At 46.1% G+C, this 26,704-nt stretch overlaps 1 protein-coding gene across 1 annotated transcript in view; it reads left to right on the top strand.

Moving 5' to 3' along the window:
- ASIC2 (acid-sensing (proton-gated) ion channel 2) overlaps positions 1 to 26,704 on the top strand; it is a 1,220,326-nt gene that overhangs the window by 1,140,659 nt on the left and 52,963 nt on the right. Inside the window, exon 3 of the mRNA XM_010861483.1 lies at positions 300 to 427. Within this exon, the coding sequence (XP_010859785.1) occupies positions 300 to 427 (128 nt within the window). The remainder of the gene's footprint in view (positions 1 to 299; positions 428 to 26,704) is intronic.

Genomic DNA, 26,704 nt, shown 5'->3' with positions numbered 1-26,704 from the left:
TTTTTCTCTGACTCTGATCCTCCTGCCTCCCTCTTCTAAAGACCCTTGTGATCCTGTTGGGCCACCTGGATCTCCAAGGACAATTTCCCCATCTCCAAATCTTTGGTTACATCTGCAGCGTCCTTTTTCCAATGTAAGGTAACATAGCTGCTGTTGCCAGGGATGCAGATGTATACATCTCTGGGGGCTGTGGTTCTGCTGTGGAGCCTTCCCAGCATCCCTTTGAGTCCTTCAGCCCCAGGAATCCCCAAACCTCTGTTGTCACTGACCCATGGCTCTGTCCATCTTTGTTCTTTCAGAGGAAACGACATTTGAAGCAGGCGTGAAGGTTCAGATCCACAGTCAGTCTGAGCCGCCTTTCATCCAAGAGCTGGGCTTTGGTGTGGCACCAGGGTTCCAGACTTTCGTGGCCACACAGGAGCAGAGGGTAAGTCCCCTGGGGTCTCTGGGATCAGGGGTCCTTGGCCTCTCTAAGCCACCAGCCACGTGAGGTGGAGAAATAGGATTCTTACTTCTGGAAGGCTCAGAATCCACCCAGGAGGCTGGAAGGAGTAGGGTTGGGTTCAGTTAAAACCCTCACTCTGAAACTGAAGAAAGGTGTCCGTTGCCCTCTGTATGTGGATTTTGCCTGTCGATTCTGAAATTGGGTGTGAGGGAAAACCAGCTTGTTTTCTTTTTAAGTGTACTGGTTGGGTTTTTTTTTCCCTAAAAGATTCTGGGGAAAAATCTTTGTGATGGTGAGGTGGGAGGCCAGTGGATGCTAGGGTTTGGTGTGTTTCATCACTCTGTTAATACAATGCCAGGTGGCCTGCAAGAAGGAACAGAGGCAGGCATCAGTCTCCGTTTCAGAGTTTGATCGGAGTGAAGCCTCTTCATGGGTCAATGTCTGCTCTCTGATTCAGCACCAGGGGAGGGACCCTCCCAGCCAGCCAGCCAGCCAGGATGGCTTCGTCAATTCAGCACGTCCATGGAATATGGACTCGTATAGATGTGACATGTGCTACATGTCTCAGAAGGGAGACCTTCGTAGATTCTCAGTGGGGAGGAGGTCTCAAAGCAGGACTGCAGAGAGACATTGGGATGGATGCTTTTTTTTCCTCTTCATTTCCTGGTTTGCTTAGAATAAAAGCTGGAGAGCCTAGGACACTGAGGGAATCCTAAACCAGGTCACCCAAGACAATTTGCCCTGGGAGGCCTGGAGTGAAGAGTGAGGTGAATGAGCAACAGGGAGCCCAGCTCTAAAGCATGAGGAAGGCAGAGCCCAGAGAACAGGGAGGAGCAAAGAGATCCACACATAACTTAAGAGCTCAGCTTGTTTTTAATATATGTTTCAAGTAATTTTTCATCCAGTACTTAGCCACTTTATAGAGCAATTTTCTGTATTGGAAACTGGTTTTAGGGACTTCTGTGGTGGGCTAGTGGCTCAAACCCCACACTTACAATGCAGGGGACCCAGGACCAATTTCATGGTCAGGAAACTAGATCCCACATGCCTGCAACTAAGATCTTACATGCCGAAACTAAAGATCCACATCTTTAAAATCCACATCTAAAGACCTAGCTGGAGAAGGCGATGGCACCCCACTCCAGTACTCTTGCCTGGAAAATCCCATGGATGGAGGAGCCTGGTAGGCTGCAGTCCATGGGGTCGAGAAGAGTCTGGCATGACTGAGCGACTTCACTTTCACTTTTCACTTTCGTGCATTGGAGAAGGAAATGGCAATCCACTCCAGTGTTCTTGCCTGGAGAATCCCAGGGACAGGGGAGCCTGGTGGGCTGCCGTCTATGGGGTCGCACAGAGTCGGACACGACTGAAGCGACTTAGCAGCAGCAGCAGCAGCAAAGACCTGGTCCAGCAAATAAATAAATACAGTAAATAAATAATTTTTAAGTGAAAAAAAAAAGAGAAAAAAACTGTTTTAAAATCTCTAAGTGAAGAAAGTGTTAGTTGCTCAGTCATGTCTGACTCTTTGAAACCCCATGGACTGTAGCCCCCCAGGCTCCTCTCTCCATGGGATTTCCCAGGCAAAAATACTGGAGTGGGTCGCCATGCCCTCCTCCAGGGGATCCTCCTGACCCAGGGATCAAACCCCGGTCTCCCCCATTGCAAGCAGATTCTTCACATCTGAGCCAAATCTCTAAGAGAACTGTATTTTTGAATCTCTGGGAGAGCATTGATGGCACAGGCCTCATGAACTTACTGTACTTAACACCCAGGCAGTTGCTAAAGGTCATGATCAACCTCCATGGCAGAACGTAGCAGGTGGGATGGCAGCTCCCAGGCAGGGGTAGAGAAGGCTTGGAAGTTGGTCCAGCATCTACAGGCCCCAGAGATGGAGGCAGACGGCGTGGGCAGAAGTGGAGTGTTCAAGAGTGTGCAAGGTGGGAGCCAAGTGGAACAACCAGAAAACATCATCCTAGAGGACATGAAGCTGACAGCAGGGAGCCAAGTTCAGGGCTGAGGATTTGAGTCAGGAAGAGTGAGAACACAGACTCAGAGGTCAAGGTATGCAGAGAGCCCGGAGCCCAAGCTATGAGCCTGGGTGTACTGTCAGAGATCAACAAAGTCAGATACTGGTTAAAGCAGCGAGGACAGATTTAATGAGTAATATACCATTGCAGTAGGGAAGAAGGTTCATCATGAACTGAACTCGACTTCAATCTGTGCAGAAGGCACTTGGCGTTTTAAAGGGGAAATGAGGGGGAAGGGTGGGACACAGAAGGCACTTGAGCAGAGTCAGGGAATTGAAAATTACAAAAAAAGGGGAAAGTTGGAGGGGGTGGTCATTGCATGTGAAACCCATCTGAGTTTGCTAATAAAACCCCATCATAGTTAGGCTTCTCCCCTCCTGCAGAGGCAGGAAGACAGGGGTCCTGCCTTCCCATGCTGGCACAAAAAAACAAACAGTAAGCTCTTGAGTTTACTTGGCAGCCTTGAGTCTTCAGGCAGGTACTTTAAGGGAGCTGGGTCATCCCAGGGACTTGGGTTGAACCGTGAGAAACCACGTTAGTGTAGAAACATGTTGAAGAGACGGTCGTTTTTGTAAAGAGCTCGAGTTGAATGTTTCCAAAATGCTAATATTTTTTGAGCTCGCTGGAGAATTCAGCATTCAGCATTGCTACCTGGGGGGTTGTCCTCTGTTGATGTCTTCCTCCTGGGCTCATGCGGCCTAAGTATGTGCTCCCCTGAGCAGCATATTTCATCCAAGCGCAATGATATATACAAGCTGCACCTTTTTTGAACTTCTGCTCACCTGTTTTTATTTCCCTTATATAATGTGATTTTTCACAAGTCGATTGTAAACACTATTCTAATCCTGTTCTTCATCAAAGTGTGTGTGTGTGTGTATGTGTGTGTTAGTCGCTCAGTTGTGTCCAACTCTTTGTGACCCCATGGACTGTAGCCCACCAGGCTCCTTTATCCATGGAATTCTCCAGGCAAGAATACTGGAATGGGTTGCCATGCCCTCCTCCAGGGGAGATCTTCCTGATCCAGAGATCAAACCTGGGTCTTCTGGAATGCAGGCATGAAGTGAAGTGAAGTCGCTCAGTCGTGTCCGACTCTTTGCAACCCCATGGACTGTAGCCTACCGGCTCCTCTGTCCATGGGATTTTCCAGGCAAGAATACTGGAGTGGGTTGCCATTTCCTTCTCCAGGGGAACTTCCCGATCCAGGGATTGAACCCAGGTCTCCTACACTGTAGGCAGACACTTTACCGTCTGAGCCACAGTGGTGAGGATCTCCTGGAATGCAGGCATAGTCTTTACCATCTGAGTCATTAGGGAAGTTCTCTCCATTCAAAGTATTCATTTTAATGAAAATTAAGTGCTAATGACGAGAAAGGAAGGAAGGGAGGCAGGGAGGGAAGGAGGAAGAAGCTGTGTTCGTGTTTGTCCTAGCCTTTGTAGGTCAAGGTTGAGACCTCATGGAAACAGGGCGTAGAGGAGCCTGGCTAGAGTTTGCTCAAGGAGAGAATCATTGCCAGTTCTCCTTCTGTGTGTGATGTGAATCAACCCACCTCCCTTGGAAGAACCAGGCATGAGTTAGACTAATCAGTGTGTCTGTGAAGTCTTTGACTATCTAACAGGGAATTCGGGGCAAGTCGTCCAAGGCAAATATTCCTTTGTGGTTTACTGAAAGTAATCACCACTCCCATCCTGTATTGACTTACCTGTACTGACATCTCTCTGATGTCCACGTTGCTATTACCATGCAGGAGACATGAACAGCCTTCCCTGAAACCCATAGGGGAATTCATTTCACTGCTAGTGAAAGTTAAAAAGAAGGAAACTCTCTGTAGGGACAGCAGTGTCATTGTCTTGAAAGATGCCCTCTGTTCTCCCCTCCACCCCCACCACTGACCCTCTGCTAGTGACACTGAAGAAATTTCTAGACCAGGTGAGTGGCTGGGACTGATAACTTCTCAGAATCCTTAAGTCTCTTTTTCTTCCCAAAATGAAACAGAGGGACTCCCCATGGTGATCAGGAAGAGAACATATTCCTAGCTTCAGAGGACAAATTCGTTGTTGGCTTTGAAGTATATTTTCAGAAAATCAGCCTCATTCATATTAGCATTGCTGTGGTTATTATAACTAATAATAAGATATTTGGTTAAACATTTTACAGTCTTCAAAGCATTTCCACACCATCTCATTTCATCATTTCATTCATATTAACAGAGAAATACAAAAACACATCCCGGAGCTAAATCTAATAATCATTATGTTTACATGTATATAAAAGAGCATATTCATGGGAAATAAGACTCGAAGGAAATAAGGCAAAATACCCACAGTGAGGGGATTATGAATGATTTATTTTCTTGTCTGGGTTTGCCACATATTTTATAAGGTGGCTCTGTTTTATTTATTTGTTGAGCAAATATTTGTTGAACACCTACTATGGGTGTGAAGCGATGGGGATACAGTGGTAAGAAAACAGACCAGTGTCTGTCCTCACAAAACCTACATATTAGTGGTTTCTTTCATACAGAAAAAAATAACCACTAAATAATCTTAAGCCGAGTAGAATTTGGAGACTGGCCCCTACTTGTGTGTTCTGCCATTGGTTCTATCCCATCCAGCTGACCCTGGTTTTCCAACATTGGTTCTAAGATGTGTGGTCTTTCACATTTTAACATTTCTGAAACTGGGGCTTGTTTCCCAATCAATTGCATGTCAGTTACAATTAGCAGCTTTTTCTTTTTTCTTTTGATTTTATCTCTTCACCATTATTTGTTTATTTATTTGGCGGCGTCAGGTCTTAGCCAAGTCAAGCAGGATCTTTCGATGAGGCCCACAGACTCTAGTTGTGGCGTCCATGCTTAATTGCTCCAAAGGATGTGGGATCTTAGTTCCCCGACCCTGGATCAACCCAGGTCTCCTGCATTGCATGGTGGATTCTTAACCACTGGATCATCAGGGAAGCCCCACTTTTTCTTTCTTGACGGCCCATGAAAATCATGATGGACTTAATCTATAGCGGCTGCACTGCTCCCATTCCAGGATTCTGCTGCTTCAGCTCAAAGCTCATGGGAATCTTACAGGAAGGCCAGGGGTGACGAGACCGTGGGGCAACAGAAGGTCTGTTCCTAGAAAATGGGTGTGACTCATGCTAGGGAAACTGACTCCTTAGTGAAAGCCTGTGCAGAACTGGTGACTTACAGGAATCCTGCTGTAAGTGCCTTTGTAAACGAGAAAGTCCTCTTGCGTGGTAAAGTCATCCCACCCATGAAAAATTACACATGCCGTTCTCAAAATATTTTTCACTTTGTTTTGTAATCCAAAAGAACATACCATTGGGCTGTAGTCCAGACCAAAGATAGCTTCTTAAAATTTGTATTTGTCCTGAACTCAGTGAGGCCAAGGCATGACCTTGCCCTCCTCGGACAATCTGAGAAGTGCCCCCACCCCAGCTCAGCTGCTGTAGCAGCCTTGCACCATCCCAGGACCCCCCACCACCAGAGACAGGCAGTGGGATGACACGCTGGGAGCAGAAACAAAACTCCAGAGAGGAAGGGCAGTAACAATCGCTTCTTCCTGAGCACACACCACCTGCCAGACGTTAAGCTGCAGAGACACTTTACCTGCATTATCTCATTTATTCCCCACAACAAGCCTGAAAGGGAGATATTGTTGTCACCACGTTCCAGATGACAAAACCACCCAGCTAAGTCACCAGCCAAAGGTCGCCAAGCTAAAAGAGCACAGATATATCTGGGGACAGAAAACCAGACTGCGATGCCAGAGACCTGGACTCTAGTCCTGACCGTGCTGTGAAAACTTGGACAGGTTGCTTTCCTCCCTGGGCCTCAGGGTTCCCATCCGTAGAATGGGAGGGCTGGGTTAGATGACCTCAAAGGGCCTCCAGCATTAGAAACCTGGGGGGTCACTCGGGCATGCAGGAATCACCCAGAAGTTTGGGCGACGGCAGTTCCACACCTGCTCCATGCTCGGCCATCTGTGGACTCCTTCCTTTGTGCCAGCTGGCATGGGGTGCTGTTAAGATCAGTGGTGGTGGTCATGTTAAGGCCATGTAAGACAAACCTCCCTCCCCTAGTCCGGGAGGCAGAACCTGGGTTCCTACTTCTGAGAGGCAGGGGCTGAGATACATAGTCAATGTCAAAGTGTTAGTTGCTCAGTCGTGTCCTCTTTGTGACCCCATGGACTGTAGCCCGCCAGGGTTACATGGGATTTCCCAGGCAAGAGTACTGAAGTGGGGTGGGAAGAGAGGCTCTGGGCATGCTCCTTGGTAGCACCCCTTCCCCAGCCCATAATGGCCACTTCGCTGCCCTACCTAGAATCCATAAATTCACAGCTCCCTGAAATTCACAAAAGCCCAACCCCCCTGAATGGCATCCAAGGTCCTGTTCAGCCCCTGCCCACCTCCAGCCTCATCATGTGCCCAGTCAGGGTGTGCCCTGCCTCCCAGCGTTGGAGGACCATCCAGTGAATATTCCAGTAGCTCTCCATCATCTGCCTCTGCACATTACACCCGCTGTTCCTTCTGCCCAGCATCTCCTCCTGGTTTTATCTACCTGCTGCTGCTGCTGCTGCTAAGTCGCTTCAGTCATGTCCGACTCTGTGTGACCCCATAGATGGCAGCCCACCAGGCTCCCCTGTCCCTGGGATTCTCCAGGCAAGAACACTGGAGTGGGTTGCCATTTCCTTCTCCAATGCATGAAAGTGAAAAGTGAAAGTGAAGTCGCTCAGTCGTGCCCGACTCTTCGCGACCCCATGGACTGCAGCCTACCAGGCTCCTCCATCCATGGGATTTTCCAGGCAAGAGTATTGGAGTGGGGTGCCATTGCCTTCTCCGCTTATCTACCTAGCAAAGGCCTATTCCTTTTTCTGGCTACTGCTCAAAGAGCACCATCTTTAAGAAAACCTCCGTCCTCTCCTGCCACCCCTCAAGGAGCAGCTAGTCACTCTGTATCACACCTTATACATTCACTTCTTCCTTCAGCTTATATTCACTGAGCACCCTGCTTTGCTGGGAAGATGAAGATGACGGCAACTTGGTCCTGCCTTGGAGTGCTCACAGAGTCAAGCAGCTTTCTTGGCAATTGTGTCCCACTCCTAAGAGATGCAAGACTCTCCTTGCAGGACTTACCTCCCCTTGTGCATCCCCACTCCTTACACCTGCCTCATTTTGCATTTTAATCTTCTGGCCACACCACAAGGTAAGGAGTATGGGCTCTTAGTTCCCCGACCAGGGATCGAACCTGAGTCCCCTGCATTGAAAGTTTGGAGTCTTAACCACTGGATCACCAAGGTTCAGCCCCACACTTGCCTCTTAAGAACTGCCTTCCTTAGCTTCCATCAGCCCTTGGCTCACCATAGGCCAGGAGCTCTCTGAAAGCAAGGTTGATGTCCTCAGATCCTCTATCCCCCATGCCTTGCTTAGATGTGAGCTCGGTAAATGTGCAGGGTTGAAAGAACGAATATACATGCATGTATGTTCAGTTGCTCAGTTATGTCCCACTCTTTGCGACCCCATAGTCTGCAGCCTGCCAGGCAAGAATACTGGAGTGGATTGCCCTTTCCTTCTCCAGGCAAACTTTCTGCCCCAGGGATTGAACCTACGTCTCCCGCATTGGCAGGCAGATTCTTTACCACTGAGCCGCCAGGGAAGCTCTGAATGAATATACAGTACGCTCAAATCTGTGCTCCATGCCCAAAGAGCACTGAGATGCTCTCCCTGCCCCCTCACCCACCCACCCCTGCTAAAAGCCCGTTAAAATCTGCCCTGATGGCCCACCTTCTCCCTGAGGCGGTGGAGCCAGCCTGTGATGGATGATGCTATCTGTCTCATTTCTGGCTGCACCCTTAGAAACCCTAATCAGAGCAAAAGCTAATGAAAAGGGCCAGGGCTGGAGACAGAGATCTGGAAGCTATCTGTGTACACGAGAGTGGGTAGAACAGATGGGAGGGGCAGCACCAGTCTCAGGAAGATGGGGAGAATTAAATGAGTGAGTGAATACATGTGAAAGTGCAAAGCTGGGACATTTGCGTGGTAGGAGCACAGATGAACTGTCTTCACATTGACATCACCAGTCAGACTCTTTGCCCCTAAGTGAAGACGATTGCAAATCCTGACAGGACTTCCAGTCATGAGTCGATATCAGAAAATTTTCATCTCAAACTTCCTCCTCAAAGTCTCAAACTTCATGCTCGCTTCGGCAGCACATACACTAAAATTGGAACGATACAGAGAAGATTAGCATGGCCCCTGCGCAAGGATGACACGCAAATTCGTGAAGCGTTCCATATTTTTGTGTACCCCAATGTTCATCGCAGCACTGTTTATAATAGCCAGGACATGGAAGCAACCTAGATGTCCATCAGCAGATGAATGGATAAGAAAGCTGTGGTACATATACACAATGGAGTATTACTCAGCCATTAAAAAGAATACATTTGAATCAGTTCTAATGAGATGGATGAAACTGGAACCTATTATACAGAGTGAAGTAAGCCAGAAAGAAAAACACCAATACAGTATACTAACGCATATATATGGAATTTAGAAAGATGGTAACAATAACCCTGTGTACGAGACTGCAAAAGAGACACCGATGTATAGATCAGTCTTATGGACTCTGTGGGAGAGGGAGAGGGTGGGGAGATTTGGGAGAATAGCATTGAAACATGTATAATATCATGTATGAAACGAGTCGCCAGTCCAGGTTCGATGCACGGTACTGGATGCTTGGGGCTGGTGCACTGGGACGACCCAGAGGGAGGGTAGGGGAGGGAGGAGGGAGGAGGGTTCAGGATGGGGAACGCAGGTATACCTGTGGCAGATTCATTTCGATATTTGGCAAAACTAATACAATATTGTAAAGTTTAAAAATAAAATAAAATTTAAAATATAAATAAATAAATAAAAGCATGGGCTTTGGAATTCAAAAAAAAAAAAAAGTCTCAGACTTCCTCCTCAAAGATCCTGGTGGCGAGTCTTGTTTTTCTAAATCTTTATCCAATGTGTCCATCAAATCTTTATTCAACCACCCTGCCCATGCTTCTTGGGGGGACTTAGAATGAATCTGGAGACTCCAGGCAGGCAGTTGGCCACCAGCCTCAGTGTTCAAAAAGTTTTAGGGGGAACATGGCCCTGGGTTTACATGCGAGGGTTTCAGAAGTGTCCAGGGGGAGGGACTGCCCTGGCGGTCCAGTGGCTAAGACTCCTGCTCCCAGTGCAGGGGGCCTGGGTTCGATCCCTGGTCAAGGGAACTAGATTCCACATGCCACAACTACAGATTTCACATGCCGCAATGAAGATGGAAGATCCTGCGTGCCATGATTAAGATCCGGCACAGCCAAAGAAAGAAAGAAAGATTTTAAAAAGAAAGAAATGCCTTGAGGAGCCAGAGTTGACAATCACTGCCCAGATATACCCCGTTCTCACCAAGAATTCCTTCTACTAACCAGTGTGGAGCCCCTGGAAAGGAGAACGGTTTCAAGTCCACAACCTGGATTGTGTGTTGGTTCCCCACTTGGGCCTTAGCCACACTCCCAGGAGAACGCCCACTGTCACACCACACCCTGCATCAAGCAGCTCCCCGCCAGCCTCTCTGGGGCTGTAAATATACGGGGCAGACACAAACGCTGGGGTCCCGCAGGCCCCAATTAGGTCATTGGCAGGCTGTGTGGGCACAGTCGGTTCCTATAGAAGCCTAAGCCTTTGCCTTCGGCGTAGATTGGCCACATCACCAACATTTGGATGGAATCCCATCGTGGCTCACAACTCAAAACATTACTCTCAATCTACCCCAAATTAAAAAAGCCCAGATGTTATCTGGGATGGGCCCCCCAGTCGCTTTTGACAGCTCCTCTCAGGCTTCCAAATACAACTTCCTAAGTGCCTTTCAAACAAGGAGACTCGTTTGTCAATCTGACAGCCGGATCCACGGTCCTTAATATGCTTCACGGGCCCCATTAGAAATGGAGGCTTGCCCACTTGTGTTTTTCAAGGCAGGGGAGAGAATTTGTTCCACATGCCTTCAGCAACTTCCAAACTGTTGAAGCTGGAGCCTCACAAACAGGGTATTATAAAGTTCTGCTCCAGAAAGCACCAGGGAGGCGCCAGAAGGCAGGATAGATTGCTGTGTGGCCACCCCTCCGTGATCAACAGGGAATAGTGTTTCCCATAAATAGATGAAAATAAGAATCAATTAAGCATCGACCAGCTTAGCGACTTGCCCACTTATTGCCACTCCGTCTCTAAGGGAGAAATGTCTTCAGAGCCCCAGATGGTTTTGCCAAGAGTCAGGTTTTCACCTTTTTTTTTCCTACACGATGAGAGTTTGTTTTTGTCAGAGTGGAGGCCACGGCGGAGGTGGAGGAGGCAGAAGGGTCCTTAAAAGAAGTGTTGCTTGGTTAGGATGAGCCAATGTACACAGCTCTGTTGGGGGAAATCCCAAAGTGAGTTCTCATAAAATATGCTCAAGTCTTAGAAAGAGATAAAATCACTCCATCTGCCTCCCCTCTGCCTTGCAGCCTCTTCTGCTCCTTGTCTTCCTAAGAGAGTCTCCAAAGTCTCTCTAGACTTGCTTCTCTCTACTTCCTCACCTCCCTTTCAATTCCCAGCTCACCTCTAGCAGCCCACAGAAACTCTTCATCATCCGCCCATGAAATCTTTGTGGCCAAACCCAATCTTGGATGGTAAGGACACTCCTCACTGAATCCCGCCTGGTTTCCCAGTAGCAGGTGGGCTGTTGGCCACGCCCTCCCTGAGACCCTCTTCTCTCCACTCTGGTCTGGGTTTCCTTCTCACCTCTCAGCCTGTTCCTCCTGAGCTGCCTTCATGAGCACATCTTTCTCTGGTCACTCCTGAGATGATGGGAGCCCCAAGATGCTCGTTGCAGCTTGTCTCATTCTTCAGTCTCCTTGAATGAGTCTCCTTTACCATGACTTTCAGATCACTGTCTCCAGCCCAGATCTCTTCCCAATACTCCAGGTGCTGTCGTATGCCTCCTCTCGGGGTCCCATAGGCATCTCAAATCAACAGTCTAAACTGAACCCTCTTCTCCTGTCTCATACATACCTCTACGGCAAAACTGCTGCTCCCTGATGGTCCCCCAACCCTCTAAATGGCCTGAGTACAAATACGCATTCCCTAGATGGCGATCCTGTGCCTCATTTCCTCATCTGTAAAATGGGAATTATGGCGGTTTCTATCCCAGAGGGTAGCTAGAAGTCTAAGTGAAGGACTTCCCTGGCAGTCCAGTGGTTAAGACTCTGATCTTACAGTGCAAGGGACCAGGGTTCAATCCTTGGTCAGGGATCTAAGTTCCAACATGCTACGCAGCATGGTGGAAAAAAAAAAAAAGACTGAATTAATGTATGCACACAGAACAGTTCTGGCACCCAGCAAGTGCTCAATAAACACCAGCCATCACTATCACCCACCCCAGACTCGCTTTAATTCGGTCCTTCATTATAAGAACTGGCTGCCTGGCTAGTCTCTCTGCTGCCCACCTTGCCCTTCTCCAATCCATTCTCTCCATCAACATGATTTTCCTAAAATATGCATCTGATCATCTCCCTCCCTCACTTCCTTGAGAATGAAGTCCAGGAACCTCTTCACACCCTTTCTGCTCTGTCCCCTGCCTACATGTCAGCAGTACCTCTCTCTAGTCCCCTGGCCTCCCACCCAAAGTACTAAATCTCCTGAACTGCGTGCAGTTATTTTCAAGCATCACATGCTCACTCCTCTTGATCCCTGCCAGCAACCCCTTTCCCACCCTTTCTTTACCTAATTTGTATGTGTCCTTCGAGATTCAGCTCCAATGTTCCCTCCTCCAGAAGGCCACCCTGGAATATTCCGTGTGAATCTCTAGCATAAAATTTGCACATGATAATCATGTGTTTACTTATCCATCTCCCTACCAGATTGTGAGCTCTTTGAGGATATGACTCTATCTTATTTCTGCTCTTTGTATCTCAGATTTAATAGTGCCTTGCATGTAGAGGATGCTTGATAATGTATTGAATGGAATGAATGACTCAATGAATGCATAAAAGAGAGAGAAAAGGGCCTACTTTTTCATCTCACTATCCTTCTTGATACCCATCGATGTCTTTCCCAACCTAGAAAATAAAGTCCAAATTCCATATCCTGGCTCTTGCTATCACTTTTTCCAGTGACTGTACCCCCACTGCTCCACAGGAGCCCCCTCTGATCCACGTGTTGCCCTCACACAGGCCATGAGCCTTCCTGCCCCATTCTGTGATCATTTCCTGCTGACTCATTCATTTATTGAGCATCTAATATGTGCCAGGGGGATACAATGATGAACGGGGCTGACCTGGTTCTTTTCAGAGCTTACAGTCTAGCAGTAGAGGCAGACAATCTATCAATCATAGATTAAGAGCTGTATCAGTTCAGTTCGGTGGCTCAGTCTTGTCTGACTCTTTGCAACCCCATGGACTGCAGCATGCCAGGCTTCCCTGTCCATCACCAACTCCTGCAGCTTGCTCAAACTCATGTCCATAGAGTCACTGATCCATCCAACCATCTCATCCTCTGTCATCCCCTTCTCCTCCTGCCTTCAATCTTTCCCAGCATCAGGGTCTTTTCTAATGAGTCAGTTCTTCCCATGAGGTGGCCAAAGTATTGGAGTTTCAGCTTCAGCATCAGTCCTTCCAATGAATATTCAGCGTTGATTTCCTTTAGGATGGACTGGTTGGATCTCCATGCAGTCTAAGGGACTCTTAAGAGTCTTCTCCAACACCGCAGTTCAAAAGCATCAATTCTTCGGCACTCAGCTTTCTTTATAGTCCAACTCTCACATCCATACATGACCACTGGAAAAACCATAGCTTTGACTAGATGGACCTTTTTTGGCAAAGTAATGTCTCTGCTTTTTAATATGCTGTCTAGATTAGTCATAGCTTTTCTTCCAAGGAGCGAGTGTCTTAATTTCATGGCTGAAGTCACCATCTGCAGTGATTTGGGAGCCTAAAAAGATAAAGTTTGTCACTGTTTCCATTGTTTCCCCATCTATTTGCCATAAAGTGATGGGACCAGATGCCATGATCTTAGTTTTCTGAATGTTGAATTTTAAGCCAACTTTTTCACTCTCCTCTTTCACTTTCATCAAGAGGCTCTTTAGTTCTTCTTTACTTTCTGCCGTAAGGGTGGTGTCATCTGCACATCTGAGATTATTGATATTTCTCCCAGCAATCTTTATTCCAGCTTGTGCTTCATCCAGCCGGGCATTTCACATGATGTACTCTGCATCTAAGTTAAATAGACAGAGTGACAATATACAGCCTTGACATACTCCTTTACCAATTTGGAAGCAGTCTGTTGTTCCATGGTCATAGCAAACACCCTCTTCCAACAACACAAGAGAAGACTCTACACATAGACATTATCAGATGGTCAATACTGAAATCAGATTGATTATATTCTTTGCAGCCAAAGATGGAGAAGCTCTATACAGTCAGTAAAAAAAGACTGGGAGCTGACTGTGGCTCAGATCATGAACTCCTTACTGCAAAATTCAGACTTAAATCGAAGAAAGTAGGGGAAACCACTAGACTATTCAGGTATGACCTAAATCAAATCCCTTATGATTATACAGTGGAAGTGAGAAATAGATTCAAGGGATTAGATCTGATAGACAGAGTGCCTGAAGAACTATAGACGGAGGTTCATGACATTGTACAGGAGGTGATAATCAAGACCATCCCCAAGAAAAAGAAATGCAAAAAGGCAAAATGGTTGTCTGAGGAGGCCTTATAAATAGCTGTGAAAAGAAGAGAAGTGAGGCAAAGGAGAAAAGGAAAGATATACCCATGTGAATGCAGCGTTCCAAAGAACAGCAAGGAGAGATAAGAAAGCCTTCCTCAGTGATCAATGCAAAGAAATAGAGGAAAACAATAGAATGGAAGAAACTAGAGATCTCTTCAAGAAAATCAGAGATACCAAGGGGACATTTCATGCAAAGATGGGCGTGATAAAGGACAGAAATGGTATGGACCTAACAGAAGCAGAAGATATTAAGAAGAGGTGGCAAGAATACACAGGAGAACTGTACAAAAAAGATCTTCATGACCCAGATAATCACGATGGTGTGATCACTGACCTAGAGCCAGACATCCTGGAATGTGAAGTCAAGTGGGCCTTAGGAAGCATCACTACAAACAAAGCTAGTGGAGGTGATGGAATTCCAGTTGAGCTATCAAATCCTAAAAAATGATGCTGTGAAAGTGCTGCACTTGATATGCCAGCAAATTTGGAAAACTCAGCAGTGGCCACAGGACTGGAAAAGGTCAGTTTTCATTCCAACCCCAAAGAAAGGCAATGCCAAAGAATGCACAAACTACCGCACAATTGCACTCATCTCACACACTAGCATAATAATGTTCAAAATTCTCCAAGCCAGGCTTCAACAGTATGTGAACCATGAACTTCCAGATGTTCAAGCTGGATTTAGAAAAGGCAGAGGAATCAGAGATCAAACTGCCAACATCCATTGGATTATCAAAAAAGCAAAAGAGTTCCAGAAAAACATCTGCTTCTGCTTTATTGTCTAGGCCAAAGCCTTTGACTGTGTGGATCACAGCAAACTTTGGAAAATTCTTCAAGAGAAATCTGTATGCAGGTCAGGAAGCAACAGTTAGAACTGGACATGGAACAACAGACTGGTTCCAAATAGGGAAAGGAGTACGTCAAGGCTGTATATTGTCACTCTGCTTATTTAACTTATATGCAGAAGTGCAGTCTATGGGGTTGCAAAGAGTCAGACACGACTGAAGTGACTTAGCATGCATGCATGTATGGGGGAAAAGGGATAAACCAAAAATAGTACAGACATGGCAACTTCAGCCTGGGTCCAAAGTCCAGAACTTAATGGTACCCACTCTCATCAGCATCCTTCCAGGCAGAACTAGCTTGTCCTGGATCCTCTCTTCACTGATTCTGACATCAGAAGCCAGTTGCTTATCTCTTCATGGCTTATTTCCTCCTCAGACCCAGCAGAGGAAAGGAGATCTACTGTCTGTTGACTCACCTACTTTATCTTACTCAAGAGGCAAGTTAATCCATCAGAACATTCTTTGATTGAGTCCTGCTACCCAGACCACTTTCTCTTTTGATTCATGAGCAGCATCTGAACTCTGAACAGGGTGGCCTTGGTTTCTGATAGTTGTTGTTTTTTTTATATAAGGGGGAAAAAATTCTGTAGAGGACACCTCCTTATGCAAGCTGAAAGCTTTTTCTTGACAATGGGGAAGGCTAGATAGTCACAGACAATTTTTTTTAGAAATATCAACCAGAACAAATGCATGAATGTGAATAGTCCTGCTGACGGTCAGACTCCCTTGGCAAGGGCAAGAGCAAGGGCATCTGGAAAAGACATCTCTTTCCTATTTCTCTCCCCTCCTTCCCGCTTGAAAACAACTGTTGCCCTCCAGGGATGGAGAAGTCCCTATTTATGTTGTGATAAATGGCCCAACAGTCCCTGTAATCATTCCCTGTGAGCAAGTACATCTTGGTGTTAATCTGTTAGCTCTCGCGATAAAGCATCTCTGATTTCTCACCGACTGAGATCTCTCTCCTTTTTGCATTTAAAAATTTTAACAACGGCCACGTGCCTATGTGCATGCTCAGTCGTGTCCTACTCTTTGTGACCCCATAGACTGTAGCCCACCAGGCTCCTCTGTCCATGGAATTTTTCAGGCAAAAATACCAGAATGGGTTGCCATTTCCTCCTCTGGGATCTTCCTGACCCAGGGATCGAACCTACATCTCCTGCATCTCCTGCATTTCAGACGGCTTTGTTACCGCCACTGGGGAAGCCCTTAACAACAGCCAACTGGCTATTAATACAAAGTTATCTAAATAATCCAAGTTATTTGCATGTCTTGCTCCATCAAGGAGCGGGTGTTGTCTGAAGGCAACAACTCTGAGCATATAGCACAGACTGTAATGCTGTCAATCAGTTAATTAAGTAATCAATTGCAGAGTGAATCAATATTGGTTAATGAATTGCTTCAAACCTTGCAGCACATCCTATCAGGGAACAACAACAACCAAAAAAAAATCAGTCCTAAATGAGACTCATCGCTCCTTGGTTTACCTGCTTTCTGGGTTTTTTTGGTTTGGTTTTGTTCTACGGTCACACCATGCAGCATGTAGGATCTTAGTTCCTTGACCAGGGATCAAACCCATGTCCCCTGCAATGAAAGTGCTGAGTCTTAACCACTGGGCCAGCAGGAGGTCCTGTTTTATGTTTTCAGATAGCACTTCCTGTCCTTTGACACAATTAGGTGGCAAAGAACAGGAAGATAGTGTATGACCAAGGTCTCTAGGAGAGCCAAGAAGACCGTAAAAGGAAGAAGCAGAAGGAGAACAGGACCCCAGAAAAGACACCACGTCTATGCAGAGTGCAGGCTTCCCAGGCGGTGATGGTAGGTAAAGAACCCGCCTGCCAATTCAGGAGACATAAGACACGCAAGTTCAATCCCTGGATCTGGGAGATCCTCTGGAGGAGGGCAATGCAACCCACTCCAATATCCTTGTCTGGAGAATCCCCAAGGACAGAAGAACCTGGTGGGCTACGGTCCATGGGGTCACAAGGAGTCGGACACAACTGAAGTGACTGAGCATGCACGCGTTGTGAAGCATGCAGATGGTCAGCTGTTGAGGGGAGGATAAACTGGTAGGGCCTTTGGACTTGGGGGTTGAGTGGGACTTGACAGCATCCATTCAAATAAAAAAGCACACCCCCTCTTCAATGGAGCAGTTTTCCTTCTTGGAATCTGCCCTAAAGAAGTATGTCCACATGTATCCCAAGTAGCAAGGATTAAGATCTTTTCTGCAGCACTGTTTGTGAGAACAAGAATTTAGAAACAGGCTAAATGTTCATCAATGAAAGGATGATAAAATTAAGGAGGGCAAATGCTTATGTATTTCCCCCCAATTCCCTGCAACAGTTAAAATGGAGGTCCCTTGGGGAAATGTTCAGAGACATATTGATAAGTGGGGGAAAAAAAGACAGAAAAACACATGCAGTGTGGTCTCATTTTTATTAAAAATACCCCCACACTAGACTAAACTATATATTTATAAATGCACATGTATGCATGGTAACACACAGAAGAATGCTGGAGGATTTAAAATCCTGGAGAATTTAAAAAATACTGACAGCTGCTCAGAACAAAATTGAGAGTGCAAGACTTTCCACTTTTTCTGGATCCCTGGACTATTTATAATAAGAACGCGCTTGTGTATTCATGGGTTAATTGTCCAGGCTTTTTAAAGTGATATTATTTGTCTTTGGCTCTGCTCGGCCATCATGGCCGCGTGGGCTTTCCTCTGGTTGTGGCGACCTCGGGCTGCTCTCACGGTTGCGATGCTCAGGCTTCTCACTGTGGCGGCTTCTCGCCTTGTGGAGCACAGGCTCGTGGGCTCGTGGGCTCAGTGGGTGCGGCTCCTGGGCACTAGAGCACAAGATCAGTAGTTGTGGCACACGAGCTTCACGGCTCCGTGGCATGTGGAATCTTCCCAGATCAGAGGTCAAATCCGTGTCTCCTGCACGGACAGGCAGATTCTTTACCACCTAGACTCAGTGACTAAACACCACCACCACCAGGGAAGCCCGGTTGTTTAAAGACATTTGTAATGTAGCTGCTTACAGGTCTGTTTTCTGGTTTGGACCCGGCATCAAACAGACAGGCTCGCCCACCAGGAGTGCGGCTTCTGTTCCCGCCAGCCAAGGACCGCCTCCTCTGCGGGATGGCCCTGCCACACCTTCCCCAGAGGACAGCCTCTACCAGACCTTGCTTCTGCTCCCGGCGCATGCAGAGGTCATAGGGAAAGACGGACAGCTTGAAGCTTCCCCTTCCAGGAAAAGCAAATTTGTAAAGACTTTTGTCTAGTTATTAAAAAAAAATTAGTGTCCCACCCTACCCAGGTCTGGAGCCAGAGTGCACCGTTCCCTAAGATTGAAGAGCGTAGTGCTTGGCACCATGCCCATCCTCCATCCACGTAAGACAGGTTTAATTAGCCCAGTGGGTTGGATGAGATTGAATTAGATTGGATTGTGCTGATTAAGTTGGATTAGATTGATAGCTATTGTTAATGATTCCATAACTCCTAAAAGTGTATTTTTCTCTTCCCTGCCTCAACCATGCATCACAGGGCTGTCCCCACTCTCAATTTTCATCCCTGCTCTGAGCTTGACACTATCTCCCTGCCCCACCCTATAGGCAACAGGTAACATATATACTTCCAGGTCTTTCTTTTCCTTGGCACGTGCCTGTCTCTGGGACTGAGACATTCCTGTGTGTGTTCCCCAGTGCTCAGTACGTAATAAGGCCTCCATCGATGTGTATTGAATTGAGCTGAACTCAGCCACCCAAACCTCCAAGAAAAGGCCAGGGAGGAGTCAGCCAGCAGCACCAGGAGTGAGCAGACCCAGCCAGGGTCAGGGATGCTCTACCCAAAGCGGTCAGGTTGCTCCTGAAGTCAAGCCCCAGGCCCATTGCTAGGGCAGGTGCTTCTGTGACCCCAAGGGAAAGGATGCTGGGGACACGCTGGTGCTTGGTGATGGCAGATGGAAGAAAAGGCAGCTGAACCCAGCTATGAACCTCAATGAGGAAGCACACAGGCAGGGCCTCCCCGCCTCTCAGAACAGACAAGGCAGCATGGGAAACATCACTTTGCAGAAATGATTTTCAAGGAATCAGGAGACCTCCCTGGCAGTCCAGTAGTTAAGACTGCACTTCCACTTTCAGGGGCACTGGTTCGATCTCTGGTCTGGGAACTAAGATCCCTGCCTGCCTCAAGGCATGGACAAAAATAAAAGTCAAGGAAACAGAACTGGTACTTCTTGAGTCCAAAATCTTTCTAAATGCTTTCAGAATCCTACCCTCAATCCTGGGTGTGCTTCTCAAATTTAATAAAAGTATTAAAGGTAGGAAACTATTTTACATAAAATCAAACTGGAGCACAGGGAAGTTAAGAAACTTGCCAAGGACATGCAGCCAGCAAGTAGTACAACCTGGAATCAGGAACAGCTTGACACCAAAGCCAAGAACTCAAACCATTTAGAAATTTGGCCTTCAGTTACCCTGGGGTGCCCTGCTTTTATTCTATCCAAGAGAACAGGAACTCGGAGAGGAACCCAGACAGGAAACACGGCCTCCCTCTGAGCAGGTGCTGTGAGAAGTCCAGGTGTAGGGAAAGGAAAGTCAGCTCAGGAAATGGAAATTACTAGAAGGCCTGCAGGGAAGGGGCCATGCAGACATGAATTCAGCACAGGTACAGTGGCTCCAAAAAGGGTACGATGGCAGCTGCCATGGGTCCTATGGGCCAGCAAGGTTTTCACATATGCTCAGTGAAGAAGCTTTGGGAGAAAACAGAAAAATGGGAAAAAAGAACCCATAGAACCCCCACTTAAAGGAAGGCATGGTTATGCTTTGGGTATCTTTCCTTGCCATTTGTTCTTTGTGGGCCTTGCTGTTTGTTCGGGGTCACAAGGAACAGATCGCCTTCAGAGGATAATGCCTGGAATAGGCCATGGTCCTCGAAGGCTGCAGAAGGGCTTAAGGAGAGACAAGAGCGCACAGTTCATGGCGTCTCAAAGCCGGAACCAAGGAGCTGCTCTCTCTTACTCCATCTGCGCATGTCTCTCGCTTCATCTCATCCTCTCGCCCTTTCTCTGCCTCCCAGTCCTCCTCCTCCTCCTTCCATTTCCTCCTCTGCCCTCTCTTCCCCACTCCTCCCTGTCACTCTTTCTCTCTCTCTCCTTTCAGAGGCCACACAAGATGCTCTCCATCTCTCTGTCCTCTCCCGACTGGCAGCCTTCCTAAACCAACTTACACATTTGCACATGGTTTTACCTCCTCATAACCTCCATTCGCCCCAGGTCCATGGTGACTGGGCCCTCTCAGTAGGGCTTTGAGTGGGGCAAGTTCTGACAATCATCTCTAGTCCACGTTATTCGTTGAACTTGGGTTTCGTTCTCTCCTTTTGTCCTAACACCCTTTCCCATGAGTGTCTTCTCCTGTCATGAGCCCTCGTTAACATCAGCAGCAGGCTTCCATCACAGTTCATTCAGTGGAGATGCCCTCATCCGTTCAGTTCAGCCGCTCAGTCATGTCCGACTCTCTGCAACCCCATGGACTGCAGCACGCCAGGCCTCCCTGTCCATCACCAACTCTCAGAGTTTACTCAAACTTATGTCCATTGAGTCGGTGATGCCATCCAACCATCTCATCCTCTGTCGTCCCCTTCTCCTCCTGCCGTCAATCTTTCCCAGCATCAGGGTCTTTCCAAATGAGTCAGCTCTTCATATCAGGTGGCCAAAGTATTGGAGTTTCAGCTTCAACATCAGTCCTTCCAATGAACATTCGGGACTGATTTACTTTAGGATGGACTGGTTGGCTCTCCTTGCAGTCTAAGGCTCTTAAGAGCTCTCATGGGCACCGTCTTTCTTTGTCCTTAGACTCTCAGGACCACGGGTGTGATGCTGGTCGTGAGTGACCACGGCGGGCCAGCTACTATACCCAGGTAGCCTTATCACAGCCACCTTGCAATGGGCTTCCCTGTGCCCATCTTATAGATGGGGAAACTGAGGCTTAATAGTGGAAAGAGTAGTGGAAAGTGCATCTCACTACTAAGATGCCAAACCCAGACCTTTCAGCTTCCAAAGCCTGCACCCTTTCCCCCCACTCTGCTCTGAGCTCACAGCTGGCCAAGGAGCCAGGCCTTCTGACCACTTGTATAGGCAGAATTCCCTATAAACAAAAGGAACAGAGACCCTCAATTAAGAAGAATCCATTTCAGAGCTCCACGTCTCCTTCTGATGCCAATTTCTCTTTGAATGTGATTGATGTTGCTTTATTTTACAAGCTTTTAAGAAGTCACTTAATGATAGCAACACATTTCCTGATGGCTGGCGAACATCTCTATTACTATGGCCATTCCCCGAGGCTTACTCATTTCTTCAGTTGGTCCTAGTAGAAATGAGGATGAGTCACTGTTGAAATTTTCCAAGGAAACATACCCCTATTTTGTCCACACACCATGGCAACAGTCAAAAGACACAGGATGGTACTGTCCATGCTATGCATCTAGGCAGCACAAGGGGCCTGCCTGGCACTGCATTCATGAGGCACTGCTTTCCCACGTGTTTTCTAGCAGCAGACTGTATTATTCATCCACTTCCCAGTGGGGAGATGCATGTGTCACTACAGAGCAGGAATGAAGGCTGAGCTCTCTGCCTGCTGCCTTGCAGGGAGAGAGGAAGCAGCAAATACAGCCCCAGAATGGAGGACAGAGGCCCTGGTTTTAATCCTGACTCTGCATTCCCTCTCTACGTAGCCACGAGCTGCTCACTATACCTCTTTGGGCCCCAGACTCTCTACCTGTCCTCCTGACGCACACCCACTGTGTGCTTGGTGGTGTTCAACTCTTTGTGACCCCATGCACTGTAGCCCGCCAGGCTTCTGTGTCCATGGGATTCTCCAGGCAAGAATACTGGAGTGGGTTGCCACGCCCTCCTCCAGGGGAATCTTCCCGACCCAGGGCTTGAACCCGTATCTCCTCCATCTCCTGCACTGGCAGGCAGGTTGTTTACCACTAGTGCCACCTGGCAAGTCCCTACCCGTCCAGTGGGCTAATAACACCTATGTATCTCACTTGGCTCTTGAAAGAATCAGATTTGGTAATAACTAGGCAAGTATGTCAATTGTGAAGAAGCTCCCTCTCTCCTTTCTGCATGGAGGGTTGATGACACAGAGTTGGGTCAGGCATACCTGACTCAAATCTGCTCTCTACTTGGGCAAAGCATTTAAGCCCCAAGATTAAAATAAGCCTGGTATAGAGATGGCTTAAACGGGTGGTGGTGGCAGAGGCTCTGATTCCTGCATCCAAGCAAGATGTAGTAACAGAGTGGGCTTATCCTCTTACCTAAAACAACCCTCCCCTCAAAGAATACTTTTCAAGTGTTCTGAATATTAGACAGCAAAGAACAGTGATCCCCAGAGATGGGAACAAAAACATTGAGCACGATGACTGCCCCAGCTTGCATCCTTCAGGAGTGTCCAGACCACAGTGCATGCAGGCAAACCCAGGCAGAGCCCCCAGGGATGCCCTGAGTTGGGAACCCTTTGCTGAAGCTCCAGGAGAACCAAGGCAGCCAGAGTTCACAGGACAGAAGATCAGAGAGGAGAGGACGGCCCAGAGAGAGAATGCCAGAGATCTACAGAGGGACCCCCTTCAGAATTCAGAATCCCAACTGGGGTATGCATATGAGAAAACTACCCAAGGTCAGGGAAAGAATGACCTAAGAGGGTTGGAGGGAGCAGTGCCTGGCACCCACACAGAACTGCGGATAGTGTCAATTCCTACACCACTCTGCAAACCCTCGTAATTCCTGGGACCATGAGGCAAGGTATCCATTAGGGCCTTGCCTCTGTGGTAGGGAATGGTTAACCCTAGACCAAAAGCTGCTCTCCTTCCTCCTAACAAATCCTGAAGGAAACCCACCAAAGGTCAAACTATTTCCAACTAACTTAAATGTGTCTCAGAACAAATCTCAAGAAAATGTATAGGGATATAAAAATATATGATACCCAACATGGTAAAATTCACAATGTCTGGCATCCAATCAAATATTACTAGTCACACAAAGAAGCAAGGAAATATAACCTATAAAGAGGAGAAGGATTAATCCTTTGAAACCAACCCAGAACTAACACATGGGCTTCCCTGATAGCTCAGTTTGTAAAGAATCTGCCTGCAATGCAGGAGACCTGGGTTCAATCCCTGGGTTGGGAAGATCCCCTGGAGAAGGGAAAGGCTACTCACTCCAGTATTCTGGCCTAGAGAATTCCATGGACTGTATAGTCCAGTTCAGTTCAGTCGCTCAGTCGTGTCCAACTCCTGCGGCCCCATGAATTGCAGCACACCAGGCCTCCCTGTCCATCACCAACTCCCGGAGTTCACTCAAACTCATGTCCATCGAGTTGGTGATGCCATCCAGCCATCTCATCCTCTGTCGTCCCCTTCTCCTCCTGCCCCCAATCCCTCCCAGCATCAGAGTCTTTTCCAATGAGTCAACTCTTCACATGAGGTGGCCAAAATACTAGAGTTTCAGCTTTAGCATCATTCCTTCCAAAGAACACCCAGGACTGATCTCCTTTAGAATGGACTGGTTGGATCTCCTTGCAGTCCAAGGGGTCTGTATAGTCCATGGGGTTGCAAAAAGTGGGACACGACTGAACGACTTTCACTTTCACTTTTTCAGAACTAACACATATGAGAAAAAACCAACAAGGTCATTAAAGAATATTAACTAAACCCCATATGTTCAACATATGGACTTGGAATATGTATTTTTAAGGCCCAAATTGAGCTCCTAGAGATAAAAACTATAACATCTGAGACAGCAAATGCACTGGAGGGAATTAACAGAAGATCATTTCAAGTAATATTATAATAATACTTGAGTAAAAGATTAGTTAACTTGAAGAAATAGTAGTGGAATACAGAGAAAACAAATAATTTTTTAAATGAAGCGTATCAGTGAGCCATGGGACAGTGTCAAGTGACCTAACTTATGTTTATTTGGATTTTTTAAGAAAGGGGACGGGCAGAGAGAAATATTTGAGGAGATGATGGCCAAATCCTTTCCAAACTTCTTGAAAACTATAAATCCACAGATCTTAAAAGCTTAACAAACCCCAGTCTCAAGAAACTTGAAGAAAACTAGTCCAGAATTGTTTAAAATCAGTGATGAGAGGAAAATCTTAAAAGCATCCTGAGGAAAATAATTCATTTCTCATACAGAGAAGCAAAGAAAAGGATGACTGTAGATTTCTCTTTAAAAATAATGCAAGTAAGAGGACAGTGAAGCAATATCTTTCAAGTACTGAAAGAAGAAAAACTCAATCTTGAATTGTATACCCAGTGAAAATATCTTCACAAAAAAAGGCTTTTTTCAGACATATAAAAGCTGAAGATCCAGCAGGTCCATCACCAGCAGATCTGAATTCCAAGAGATATTAAAGTTCTTTAGGCAAAAAGAAATGATGCCAGATGAAAATATGGATTCACATAAAAGGAATGATCAGAGATGAGTAGAAATGATACCTGTGTTGGTAAGTCTGTATTTTTCTTATTTCAATACATTTAAAAGATAACTAAGGGGCTTCCCTGGTGGCTCAGTGATAAAGACTCTGCCTGCCAATGCAAGAGACACAGATTAGATCCCTGATCCAGGAAGATTCCAGGTGCCAAGGAGCTACTAAGCCCATGTGCCACAACTTTTGAGCCTGTGCTCTAGAGCCTAGGAGCTGCAACTACTGTGCCCATGTGCTGCGACTGCTGAAGCCCACGAGCCACAGAGCCCGTGCTCCGCCACCAGGGAAGCCACCAAAATGAGAAGGCGGAGCTCCACAGCCAGAGAAAAGCCCAGACAGCAATGAGGGCCCAGCACAGCCAAAAATAAACACATTTTTAAAATTATTTAAAAAAATAAAAATAAAAGATAGCTGTTTAAATAATAACAATGTACTGTGAAGTTTATAACATAAGTGTAAGTAAAAAGAATGCCAGCAATAGCATAAAAGCCAAGACAGGGGAAATGAAAGAGGACTATTGAAAGATTTTTATATGATACATGAAGTATTACCATGTCACAGGAAGGGGAGCAGTGATAAGTTAAAGGTGCACACTATAAACCCCACAGCAAGCACTAAAATATCAAAACAAGGTTACAGCTAATAACCTAACAAAGGGTATGAATAAAATCACACACACACAAAAATAATTGTGTAATAGAAGGCAAAAGTAAGGGGAAGGGAGAACAAACAGGATCAACAGATAGCAAGATAATAGACAAATCTGACACACCCATAAATACATTATGAAAGTGGTCTGTTGCTGTTTAGTGTCTGAGTCACGTGACCCTGTGGACTGTAGCCCCCCAGGCTTCTCTGTCCATGGGATTTTCCAGGCAAGCACACTGGAGTGGGTTGCCATTTCCTTCTCCAGGGGATCTTTCTGACCCAGGAACTGAATCCGCATCTCCTGCATTGGCAGGCAGGTTCTTTACCGCGGAGCCACCAGGGAAGCCCTGAAAATGGTTTAAGCACTACATTCAATCTCAAGATAGATTGTCAAACTGAATAAAAACTCAATTCCCAACTATACTCTAGTTACCAAAAAAGCAAAAACCTGTGTTTTAAATATAAACATGCACACTGTTTTGTTTTGTTTTAAATTAAGGATGGAAAGATATATGCCGTGCATGCACTAATCAAAAGTTGGTATGTCAGACAAAGTAGATTTCAGAGCCGATGATATCTCCAGAGACAAAGAAGGTCATTTCCTAATCATGAAAGGGTCAATTCATCAAGAAGGCATAACAACCTTAAACATTTATGTGCCTAATAGCAAAGCTTCAAGAAATACGTAAAGCAAAAATTGATAGAGCTGCAAAAAAAAGAAATAGATAACTCTACAATTATAATTGATGATTTCAGACTCCTCTCTCAATAATTAATAGGACAAGTAGACAGAAAACCAGCAAGGATATAGAATATTTGAACAACACTATCAACCGAGTTGACCTCATGGACGTTTATACAGCACTCCCTGAAACAGTTGCAAAACATCCATTCTTTCCAAGTACACACAGAACATTTGCCAAGATAGACAATATTCTGGGCCATAAAGCAAATTTCAATAAAGTTAAAAGGATTCAAGTAAAATAAAGTATCTTCTCTGATTATAATGGAATTAAATTAGAAATCAATAATAGAAAGATACCTGGAAAATTCCCAAATATTTAGAAGCTAAGTAGCACAGTTCTAAATAATCCATGAGTGAAAGAAGAAATCAAAAGGGAAATTAGAAAGTATTTTGAACCAAATAAAAATGAAAGTCTCTCATACAAACATTTGTAGATGCCACTAGAGCAGTACTAAAAAGGGAAATTTGAAAAATTAAGCACACATATTAGAAAAAGAAAAGTCTCAAATCAATGATCTCAGCTTCCACATTAAGGAACTAGAAAAAGAAAAGCAAATTCAATCAAAAGTAAGCACACTAAAGGAAATCATTAAGACCAGAATACAAATTAATGAAATATAAAAATAGAGAAAAACAATGAAGCCAGAAGATTTTTTTGGAAAAGATAAATAAAATTGATAAACCCCTACTCAGCATGATTGGGGGGTG

The sequence above is a fragment of the Bison bison genome, unplaced genomic scaffold, assembly GCF_000754665.1.
Source record: "Bison bison bison isolate TAMUID 2011002044 unplaced genomic scaffold, Bison_UMD1.0 scf7180017864472, whole genome shotgun sequence".
Taxonomy (NCBI): Eukaryota; Metazoa; Chordata; class Mammalia; order Artiodactyla; family Bovidae; genus Bison; species Bison bison.
Note: the sequence above shows the minus strand (reverse complement) of the source record. Positions and strands in the feature narration are given on the sequence as shown.